Source organism: Chelonoidis abingdonii, chromosome 22 (assembly GCF_003597395.2).
Source record: "Chelonoidis abingdonii isolate Lonesome George chromosome 22, CheloAbing_2.0, whole genome shotgun sequence".
In the NCBI taxonomy this organism is placed as follows: Eukaryota; Metazoa; Chordata; order Testudines; family Testudinidae; genus Chelonoidis; species Chelonoidis abingdonii.
In genome coordinates this window covers 11,307,671-11,319,926 of record NC_133790.1, presented here as the reverse complement: position 1 = coordinate 11,319,926, position 12,256 = coordinate 11,307,671, and the positions used below count along the sequence as shown (strand labels likewise).

The 12,256-nt window shown below is 38.8% G+C and overlaps 1 protein-coding gene across 1 annotated transcript in view; it reads right to left on the bottom strand.

Moving 5' to 3' along the window:
* GLT1D1 (glycosyltransferase 1 domain containing 1) overlaps positions 1 to 12,256 on the bottom strand; it is an 84,178-nt gene that overhangs the window by 47,669 nt on the left and 24,253 nt on the right. Inside the window, exons 5-6 of the mRNA XM_032791205.2 lie at positions 8,480 to 8,516; positions 7,279 to 7,335 (exon numbers count right to left, since the gene is read on the bottom strand). Of these exons, the coding sequence (XP_032647096.1) occupies positions 7,279 to 7,335; positions 8,480 to 8,516 (94 nt within the window). The remainder of the gene's footprint in view (positions 1 to 7,278; positions 7,336 to 8,479; positions 8,517 to 12,256) is intronic.

Below are 12,256 nucleotides of genomic sequence, written 5' to 3'. Positions count from 1 at the left end.
AATTTTTTTTAATCCCTGAATTGAACTTGATTTTCACCTGTATTCCAAAGACCTTTAGATCACCATACCAGGTCCACATTATTTAGGCTTATCCACCTGACTTCTCTTTTGTTCAGAAACTATGACTAAGTTATGACTGGAGGGCAAGGTTAAATCCCCTCTCAAATCCTCCTTTCTGTTCACTTTGAACCATACCAAATCTTTTATCTCTCTTGAAAAATTGTTCATTTTTCTGTCTCCTACACATTTCAAAGTATTAACTGATCTCCTACAAAAGAAAATCTATAGGTTTCTTGCTGAGATTTCAGATTCTGTCTGAGATGGTTATTTTATCTTCCAGAGTTTGAATCTTGGGTGACTTTGTCCACCAGTGGAATATATCTTTGATATGCTCAGTAAGTCTTCTAACTCCGCTTTGTCCTTTACATTCATCTCTTCGGCCACATGTTGGAACTGTCACAATAAATCATCTAATTTCTTTTGTGTTCTCATAACTAAGAGTTTTGCAGCATTAGATCTTCAACACTGGCTTTTTTAAATCTTGTCTCTCTCAAAATTCAACCCTTCATGATTTTAAATACCTTTAGTTGCTCAGCCCAGCCAAATTCCCCATTTTGTGTACTACAGCAGCATTACATGGCAGTTCCCATAATGCAATCCAGCTTTTCAGTTCTACCTTATCATCTGCTGATCCTGAAGCCACTGACTTCATTGAGAACAGAATTAGGTCCATCCTTAGTGCAATTAGGTCCCTATTAGCAACACACTTAAGAACAAGTATATGAATAACTTTAAAAAAATACTTAAATGCTTGACTGATTTGGGACCTTAATCTACAAAGTAATCCTTTCCCTTGAAATGAAAGAAGGGGGAGGATACAGGGGACAGACTCCATAGTAACTGAAGAAACTAAAAGTACCGTATATACTCATTCATAAGCCAAATATTTTTGGTAAAAAAGTGATGTGTCAAAGAGTGGGGGTCAGCTTATAAACAGGTCTACACCTAAATTTGATTTTAAACTCTAAGGAATCATTGAATACAGTGTCGTTTTGTTTACCTGAAGCATCTGCAGGCATGGAGCCCCTAAGCTCCCTGTGGCCATGGTTCACCATTCCCAGACAATGGGAGCTGTGGGAAATGGCTGCGGCCACAGGGAGCTGAGGGGCTCCATGGCTGCAGATGCTCCAAGTAAAGAAAACGTCCCAACCCACCAGCGGCTTACCCTGATGGGCTGAGAGCCAAAGTTTGCCAACCCCTGAAATATAAGGTCGGCTTATGGAAGGGTCATACGGTTTTTGCTGTTTTTACCTAACCATCTTGGGGGTCGGCTTATAAATGAATGGGCTAATGAACGAGTATATACGGTAGTTTATCATAAATTAATCACTAGAGGGCATTTGCACTTTCAGGGCCCTAATCTTCCTAGGTGCTGCGCACTCTCAACTTCCATTGATTCCACTGAAGTACTCAACACCTCACAGGATAAGGACCTTATCTGGAAAAATCAGACTGCAGGAAATGTAGCATCATATGGCTTCTATAATTTCTAGTTATCAGTAACAGATATGGCAGTATGCTTTTCACTGTATGTGAACAAAAAAAAACAACTTCGAGATATTTTCCCCCAAAGATTCAACAATCAGACTTCACAACATTAGTGTGAATAGGACTTTTGAGTCTAGGCCTGCCTTCCTACCCTACTAGTAAATTTAAGGCCAGTTTATGAGCATCTCACATTGAGAAGTAGCTCACTCCAATAATCCTATTCACTCCAATGCGACCACTAGTGTGAGTAACTGCTGACTGGTGTAATTAAGGAGTTCATAATAGCCCTCAAAAAATGTCCCTTTACTAGGAACATACCTAAGAACTGTGTTTTGATCATTGGTTAGATAGTGACTGTGAGGAAAATACCAGACTGCCCTGTGTTATGACCATTGCTTGCTGAAGTCCCTTGGATTTCTACAGAGACTTTCACCATCTGGTCTTTCTTAACATTGCACTCACCTTGTCTCTTTCTCCATAGTTTTAGGAAAACATAATGCATCTGTGCAATCCCATCTATGCCACCATAGGTCACGTAACATTTTCAGTCTTACTCCATAGCAAGGCATCTTCAGAAATTGGCCTAGCAGAGGGAAATTACACACCAAGACTATGTCTGACATTGGTTGTTTGATTCTACAGTGACACCTGATCCTCACAGATCATGGGACCTTCCTGGAGTATCTAATATTGGTTCACTTTCCTGCCAGAATAGGGTTGAAATCTAATTAATCTTTCTCAACTTATAACTAAGAAATTGCAGTACAGTAATCTACCCTTCTGAACCATATGACCTTATCCAAATTTGTATTTTAGGAACTTAATCCAATGCTCAATGAAATCAATGGAAGTCTTTCCATCAACTTAAGTGGGCATTGGACCAGTCCCTACCTCAACCAGCTATATACCATCGTTGAGCAGAGGACACAAATCTGGGTTTTCATGTTGATGTAGGTTGTGTTGTTATTTTCTACTGACAAATTTTCAGTGGAGTCTACGCTATCTCATTGTTTTAGGTCCACAGATGGGCATGTCATACTGGTGACATGACTGATATACTTTGGATAGTTACTAAGCATCAACAGGAAAAGTTTCTCTTAGAAATTTGCTTCCAGGATAACTGTCTTGTTGCAGTTTAAGTTTAAAACTAGGGGTGGCCATGATTTTTGGTTTGTCTTTTGATGCCTGCAGTCTTTCTTTTCATCATGTAGAAAAGATTGCAAAGTTGACAACAAAAAAAACACTAATCAATTCCAAAAGTTCCCTCTTTGCAGATTTATCCAATAAAATGCTTCATAATCTCCAGTTGGTGAAAATTTTGCCACTGGGAGCTTAGGTGCACTAACTCTAAACAAGCATTACTGTCAGCCCCTTGATGTCTGCATGGAAGCCTAATGAGTTACAATATAGATTCCATGATTTTATGCCATTCTTTCATTGTACCCTCAAAGATTATTACAAAAATTAAAAATCCCTTCCTCATATTAGGCAATTGTAATTTATATCCACCATTCACTGAAATCTGCTAGGCATTTAGGAGGTGAGGGAAGGCTGGTTTTAGCACCAACCGTAATTGATCCACGCCAGATTCTGCCACCCTGTCTCCACTTGTATCTCACTCCATGTACAGTCCCACTGCTTTCAATAGGACTATTTGTGGAATAAAGTTCTATTCAGCATGAGTATCAGGCATCACTGTGATTGTGGAACTCACTACCAAGTTGGACTATGTAAGTGGGGCATATACAAATAGGAAAAAAACGAAGTTTTCAAAAGAGTCCATTGGTATTATGACACTTACTTGGCACTATATGGCCTAATTTTCAGGGCTGCTTAGCATGTATGGCTCCCAATGACTTCAGTTGGAATTGTAGGGCTAGGTACTGTCTGACTTGAGTTGGGCACATAAGATGGAGAACACTTCTAAAAATATGTGCCAGTTATTGGGATGGTTTTGGAGAAAAAACTATTAACCCTCTTTAGAGACGGGATAGAAGTCACAGTGAATACATGACAGAAGTCAAAAAGAAAATAAATTTTATAAAATAAACTAGATTGGGCAGTCACAGAACCACATAAATAGTAGATGATCTAGTTAAAGTGCACTGCATTGAGCAAGTATATGCTTTAACTGAATCAAAATATCACTACTTTCCAGGAAAATATTGTCACTGCTATATTTTCTAAGACTTCCCACTAACTGCTACTAGTTTACATTATTCTGAATATGAGAGACTCGATCTAGAAATTGAAAACTCCATGAAAAGCACCCCTTCTGCTCCCTTTGTTATTCTCCAGCAAGCACGGAATTAGGGACAAAAAACCAGACCCGATCTGCTAGAATGGGAGACGTTTTACATGCTACAGTGATACTAGGGTATGGGGGGGAAGTGTTGATGAGAACTGCAGCCCATCCCAGGAGACTGAAATAGGAGCAGGACTGAGGATAAAACAAATGAGATGAGATACATGGTCATAAAACCAATACACACTGAATAATTTTGTCAATTTTCAATTTATTACTTAGCAGGCAAGGAAGTGACAGTCACTGTTTGCTTTTGTCTGTGAATTATGAATTATTTTGCACTTTTGCATTAGAGTACATTTGGATAAAACTGCCCTTAATATATCAGACAAAATGCATTTATGAGGAATCTTCTCGTCCCCCGCACCCTCTGACCCTGCTGTTCCTTTAATCACAAAATAGTGAGACACAGGATCCAATCAATGTTGGGGCCATATTAGGCAAGTGACAAATCATTATACTTCTGAAAATTATTAATCTTAGTGGTGCTGTGCTGGTGTGCTGTGATTTTCTGAGAACGAAATAACCTCACAATGCTCAATTTAAAATTGGACATGGGTTCTGAATAATGACACACATTTACTGACATGATAGGGCAATTGAATAATGTGGATTCATTTGTAACAACGGAAGAGAGAGCTGTACTACTGAAGATCAGATTGATGAGAACGATGCAAAAAAAAAAAAAAAAAATTCCAGGGCAAAATGCATGAAAATTTTTCTAGTTTGGAAAAGGAGCCTTAATAATCAAAGTGTTACGAAGAGATGACTTTTTGAATTAGTCTTTCCCCCAGATGTGCCGTTACAGGGGAAAGATTAGAAGAGCTCGCTTTTACGTAAGGGTTGAGGTAGGAACTCAGTGTAACAGTGCTGGGGCTCATAAACTTGCTGCACAGGTACAATTCACTGGTCTACATGGTAGACATATTGCACACAGTAAGGAATGATCCAGACGCCTGCATTTCCCCCAGCATCATTACATGAAGAAGTAGCATGTGCTGCATATATGTTTCAGAAGTTACTGGGCTCAAAATGCAAGATTGTATGGCATGTGTTATGCAGGATGTCAGACCAGATGATCACAGTGATCACTGAAATCTATGAATCTCAGTGCAACCAACCAGGCTATTGTAACTTTTGAGTTTCCCTGTCCACTGGATACCTCAGTGCCCGCTTCTTTTTTGTCTCTTCTGGTCAAGCACCAAAGATTTAGCTCCCCTCACCTATGGCAGTTCAGAAATAGAGACCCTGTAAACTGAAAGTTTAAGAAGCCAGAACTAGTCTGTTATAAAGTGGCACAGAGCCACTGAAGTCAATGGAGCTACTTCAGTTTACATCAGCAGAGGATCTGGCCCTAACTTGTCTTTTGGACATACGGTGAAACCAATCTCTTTTTGCAGGCTTTATTTATTACTACTCATTTGGTAGTGGATTATGACCAATCATAGCTATATGGTAGAAACACCTTCTCAATTCTCATATAATGCTAATATATGTATTTGATCTGAGTTTAAAAAATTTAGAAGGATCCCCAGAACATGGGATGGCTGTTGACTGCCAGATTATGGGGGGGCGGGAGAGAAGAAATAACAAAGCTATAAACCCTCAGTTGCCACAACTCACTCTGCAGTCCTGATTTTCCCACCCCCCAAAAATTAGGCAAATCTTTTGTTGAATCTAGTCTGCTTCTATGTATGTATGTATTTGTATTCAGATAAGGAAGTCAGTGAGATTTTTTTTTGTTCTTGGCTGACAAATGGCAAAGGTGTTCTCAGCCAAGAAAACAGTTTATGTTTCAATTTGAGAGAGGAAAAATTAACTTTCCAATTTTCAAGCTATATGAACTATAACTTTTAAATTTATACTTACTATTCAAATGATGTACTCAAAGGAGTCGTGCTCCAGGGGTGAATGTATAGTAGGCATACTAATTCTAAATTAATTAATTAAATAAGCATTTTAACCAATAGGCAATTCAAAAATCCTTTAAATATGTATCATGCTGTGTCTGGCACACACGTCTGCTTGTATGTTGTTTTCCAACCCTGGGTATTTCGCTGTTTGATTCTAAGTCCTTCAGACCAGGGACTATGTTTCTATGTTTGTATGGCGCCCAGCACAATGGGGACCTGATTAAATATTTAATAACAATAATTAAAGATAGGCAGGAAATCAGTTTTCTCATCCCAGGAAAATTTTTGAGACTCTTAAAAACTTTCCATCCCAAATCAGGACAAAAAGCTGCAATATTTTGTTTTAGAAACAAATATGCTCTCTGGAAATATAGTCATCCAGCTGTAGATGCTGACTGAAATTGACATAAATATCAGTTTCAGAACTGCATATCACTCAGCAGCAGCAGTGAAACTGAACAGATTCTTGCTGTCAGCCTGGGATCCATGCAAAGTTAATAGAAATCTAATCAATCCCATAAAAGATTTTGACAAAAAAAAAAGTTGTGTCTGAATTTTTTCAACCAACTCTAACAACATGCAGATTATGCTCGATTTCTGTGAACTCTAGGTCAGGTGCTAGGGGTCTTATCCCACTCTTGTTGAAATAAATGACAAAATTCCCATTGATTTCAGTAGAAGCTGGTTCATACCCTAATTGCATATTTAAAAAGACTTATTAATTTATTAATAAAACAATCTGTTATTTTCCTAAATTTTCTCCTGCTTTGAAACCAAGTTTCAGCCCAGACTGAAATATACAAGTTGGCACCATAAAGAGGTTGCCAGATAGTTTAGTGGCAACACAATGCCTGTCCAGAAGTCCAAGCATGCTTACCATTCTTGTTGAAAGTCTTCATAGTGAGGCCATATAGCATATAGGCACAAATACTGAATGATATCTGACCTCTCCAGGTCAAGAATTAGGCTCACTGTGGGGGTTAGATTGTGAAAGTTTGAACTGCTATTTCAGATTCCCTACCCATCTCTTCTGTCATACTGGCCTCCATCACATTTCTGTGTATCACAAGCATGCTCAGATATCTGTGCTTTGGTCATGAGTGAAATGAGTGTTACTGCCAACTACGTTTCCAGGGGACATTTGTCCATATCTCATAGCCACTTTATTGTTTGGTGCAATTTCATTTTTGTCAGTGTAAGCACGGCTAAAGGTTGTGACTAGGAATACAGGGGTAGTTTGCTGTTGTGATTAACAAGCAAGGGCAGAATTCTGACTGCCTGATTCTAGCTAGCACTGTTAATCCCTCATTTTCAAGAGCACTAAAAACCATAACCGTACAACAGATCAACTTACATATTCTAAGATCTCTTCCAGAACGGAGACAAAAACAGAAAATCATTCAAACATATCAAGAATATGTACTGAAAACTTAATTAGAGGAAGAGGCAGCATATGTAAGCTATGATCTTCATGCACTTTGTTCAGAAGCATAAAGCAGTTTTACATTGTACCTGCATTTTGTAGAAATCTCTTCCAGTTAAAAGTTGCACTAGGTGTGGTCATAATTCCTAGATTCAAGGGAAGAAAGGGACAACATGTTTTACTAGACCTAAGGTGGCAAAACTATAGCTCTTAAAGTCTTGTACTGTGTAATGTGTTTGTCAAATACTCTAAATCCCACTTGAAATTGCTCCCATTTCAAGATATCCTTTCCCATGTACATCTTCTTGCCTAGAATTTCTGTAGCATTCAGTTTGATTTTTCCAGTTCAGGTTCCAATATTTATACCTTGGGCCTCAGAGGGTGCAACTCCATGGAAATCCACAGAGTCATGCCTACTTGCACCAATGTTGGTTTGGCCTCTTAATACTATGTTGTTGTCTGGATGTCTCATAGGTAGATTTTACTTGATGGGAAAATCATCTGGATTGGTTCTGAAACGTGGAATAAAAAAACATGATGCCTAAATCCTTTGATGTCACTGCTAAATTATATGTATATTTAATCTCTTAATAAATCTTAAATCCTAACCCCACAATACACATTTTTTTAAAAAAGAAATCTCTTTAGAAGGCCAAAGTTAAACATCTAAAATTTTATTTTCACATTCTACAGTTGGTTAGTTTAGTAACATTGACAGCAGCTGAAGCAGCCACATTTCAAATGCTAAGCTAGGTCTTAATTTTGATTAAATATTACCTAGATAGCATTATAGATGTATATGGCGCTTTACAAACAGAATGCATCACATTCCCTGCACTAATTGTCCAACCAAGATTTTCAAAAGCAAATACTGATTTTGAATGCCTCTGGTTTTGGGACACCAACTTGAGGCATGTTAAAGGGGCCTGATTTTTAGAGAATGGGTGCTTGGCACTTTTTGAATATTAGGAGTGAAGAGTTTATGCAAAGCTCATTGAAGTCTATGGAAGACTCTCACTGACTTCACCGTGCTTTGGGTCAGACCCATAAATATATCATGTTGGGCAGCTGAAAATTGAGTCACCCAAACTCAAGAGTTCACCTGAAAATCTAGGTGAAATCTTGGCCCAATGAAGTCAACAGCAAAACTCTGACTCCAGTGGAGCCTGGCCATCATCCTATGTCTATTTCAGCAAGACTTCTGTATCACTTGAAAAATCCATCTAAGTAGGCATCACGAGGGTAGCAAGCTTCAAAACAAGCACATACCTGGAATATTTCAAAACTTACCTTGAGTCTGGATGTATATTTTGCTTCTAGCATCTGGCTTTAAAGAGAGGAGAGCAAAAGAGTAAATGTCATTGCTCATTCCCCCCAAAAAACTGTTCAGACTCAAAATAATCTAATGCAGTAATATGCTCAACTACATAGTTGCCCTTTGAGTACAGAGAAGCAAAAGAGACTAGCTGTATTTCTAAAGGGTTTTTGACCATTAGAAAGGAACACTTCTGCAAGGTCAAATGCACACGACGATCAGTGATTAAAATTAGGTTTAATCAACCTTTATACTATCAACCAACCAATTTTGCAATTTGATACAATTATCAGATTAATATAAAACCTACTTTTTCGCTTATGCTAATGACACTTCTAGCATCCATTAGCCTGCTCATTGCATGGAGAGAGAGAGAGAGAGAACTAATTCTCGGCAGAAGGAAGGCTGTAGTTTCCAAAAACACTGGGACTAGCAGAAAAACCATAATTAGTTTAAAAGCCACAGAATCAGTTTCATCAAAGTGCATTTATCTAAAAAGGGCCTTTCAAACATACCAAGCAAGAAACAAAACCCCACTTATCTCTCACAGCATCTTTTGTCAAAGACTGCTGCTGAATATATATGGGCTTATCTACGTGTGAAAATTGACCAGCATAGCTATTCTGGAATAACTATTCCAATATAGCTTCTGGAATAACTCCCCTCTGTGGACACTACTCCGCTTCCACAGGTATTCTGGAATAGCTATACAGTGCAGATATAGCTGTTTCCGCCATGTAGATAAAGCTTCACAACCTACCTTCTCTCCGTAATTGATTCTATAGCAAATCAGGCTGTATAATATGTATTTTGCCATGAAAACAGCCAAGTAGGCCTTTGGTCAAGAAGTACCCTCAGGTCCTCTCTACAACAAAAAGGCATTGCAAACAACCAAAGGAGCAATATCTGTACAAAACTTTGTGTTCAAACAAAACCACCTTACTTACAAGGACTCACTGTAACACCTGTGAAGAGGCATTAAGTTCCCTTCTGGCTGAACTGGTGTAGTCAGTCCATGAATTCTCCCAAGATATCCCTGAAAGCTTCAGGGTTTGAAACTGCACAACTATTATGTTTTCTATCATGGGGCAAATATAACCGCCTCCTTTGCTGCAGGTACTACTACCCACATAGGGGGAGGCGCTGGCCTGGATTTGGAGGCGAGGTTGCACTCCTGTGAAGTACAGATCACTGGTTTGTGGTGTCTCCATCTACAGCATGGAGCCTGAGGACCAGCTGCCATCCAGACAATCCTATCCGCCATCTTTTGGAGGATACTGGCCCCAGTACAGTATTACGCTGTACTGTAGAACTGGCTAGTGCTTGCCTAAATAGCTCAGACTGAGCATTGTGGTAAGGAGTTGCCCACTGGGGCAGAGAGTCCCTATATTATTCAGAGTTTGGCATCCCCAGATATAAGCAATTTAGGATATTCATCTGTGTCAGCAGATTGTGAACCTGCACATCACCCACCCTTAAGGCTGACTTTGGGCCGCAGCCTGTGAAATCACAAATGCCAGATTTTTCTCTTAATTAATTAGCCTCTTAGAGTTGGTAGGACAACTCCCACCTTTTCATGTTCTCTGTATGTGTATATATCTCTCCTTACTATATGTTCCATTCTGTGCATCCGATGAAGTGGGCTGTAGCCTACAAAAGCTTATGCTCAAATAAATTTGTTAGTCTCTAAGGTGCCACAAGTACTCCTGTTCTTTTTAAGTGCCAGATAGTGACTTTATGGCAGGAAGAGACGCGCTGTTTTTAGAAGAAAGCCCCAATTCAAAAACAAATGTGAAACAACTGCACATATTGTTTTTCAGCTTTGTCCTATGTGACTGGCCCTCTCTATAGTTCAGTCACCACGTTCAGTTTCAAGTACTGAAAATTAACATCAACGGAAACAAGAGAGAAAGTAATTCAGAAGGAAGTGGTATGTCATCAGAGAGAAATAGCCCAGTCAAGGAGATAGGAAGTTCACTGGAAGTCACTGAACTGGCTACTTCACAAACACTCCTCAGATGAACAGCAGTGCTGTAATTAAAGGGGGGCCAGGGCTGACAAGAATTATGCTGTTTAGATTAGGTCTTTCCATAGTCATGGGCTGCACCCTACAGATCCTGTATGAATACTCTTATTCCATGAGCTCTAAAAAAACCCTAAAACTGCTTTAAGAGGTATGCAACAACATAAACACCTCTCAGATATACTGTAACAAATAACCTCTCATATTTATATAGCACCTGTCCATCGAAAAGAGCTCAAACACTTCATTAACTATACATGGAGAACAACGTGGGGAAGAGGATGGCAACCAATTGTTCTGCAATTTGATGTGTGGACAAACTAGGGAAGTTGGAAATCTGGGCTAGGAGACTGAAGCAAACCCCTACAAAGGCGGCCAGGAGATCATTAGAGTGGGATTTTTAGAAGTGTTCAGCAGCATCTAATGCTGCTCCCCTTGAAATCAATGGCAAAACTCACTAACTGCAATAGGAGCAGAGAGGCCAATACTGAGCTTCTGAAAATCTCACTCTTAATGTCCACACAGAGCAAATAACTTCATTACACACACATGCAAAGGACCAAATCCTCAGCTGGCATAAAGTGGAGTAGCTGCATTGAATCTGATTTACACTAACTGATGATCTAATCCCAATATTTCAAGGACCTCACTGAAACCATGAAAAAGCAAAGGAATGCCAAGTTCAAAATCGGAGCTAACTGTTCTTACTAAAATAAAAACCGCAAGCGTTGCCAAGAGCCCCACATGTATTTATATATTTTATAATGCTCTGCGTACAGATTGGACTTTCTTGGCTCAGTATTTGTTCTTTCACTTGCCTGGAAATACCATAACTGCTTAGGATCTAGTATGTCACTTGTTTAAGAGCTAAGTTACAAACCCAGTGAGGGTACAAAAATACAAAGCCTAGCATGAGTCTGAAAACTTTCAGTTATGCACTGAAGTGGAAAAAAGTAACAAAGGACATATTGTAACCTAGAATATTCTTTATAAGAGCACCTGTGGAGAGCACACTACCTCAAACTATAGTTCTATGCTGTCACCAGACCAGGCATTCTTGTTGAAACAAAGATTAATGAATGATGCATAGGTGAACTGTACACTGAGCTGAGATTATGAAAGGTTGGTTGTTTTTTAGGACCACAACCCCTTTATCTGCAGCCTCATTTGTCAATGACACTGAAGAAACATAAAACAGGGACGCTCTAGTCAGTTCCAATGGGAACATTAAAGAGTGTCCAATGATAATACGTGTTTAAATTGTATCACCTAACTTAAATTCTTATTAAAAATGTACAAAATGACACCCTCTCATTTAAAATTAACTAGATTTTATATTACAAATCTGGTAAGGGATGATATATGTATGTATTTATTTATATCTTAGTGACTGTTTGGGGAGGTGAAAATTCACCATTGGTCTATTCCTATGAGGACCTGGCTACTCTCAGAGATTTTTAAGGTCAGAAGGGACCATTAATATGATATAGGCTGTGAAATTCATCAAGTAATATCTGCATCTAGCTTGTATCTTGTGTTTTAGAAAGACATGCCATGTTGATTTAAAGATGTCAGCATTCAGATCCATTGTCTCCAATGGGAGCTTTTGGTGCTCAGATCTTCGTAGAATATACCTGAAAATTGCAGATTTGACCCCTCTTTTATTTAGCACAAACATAGGATTCAGTTTCACTGTACTGAATGATATTTATTGTACAAAGATGATTGT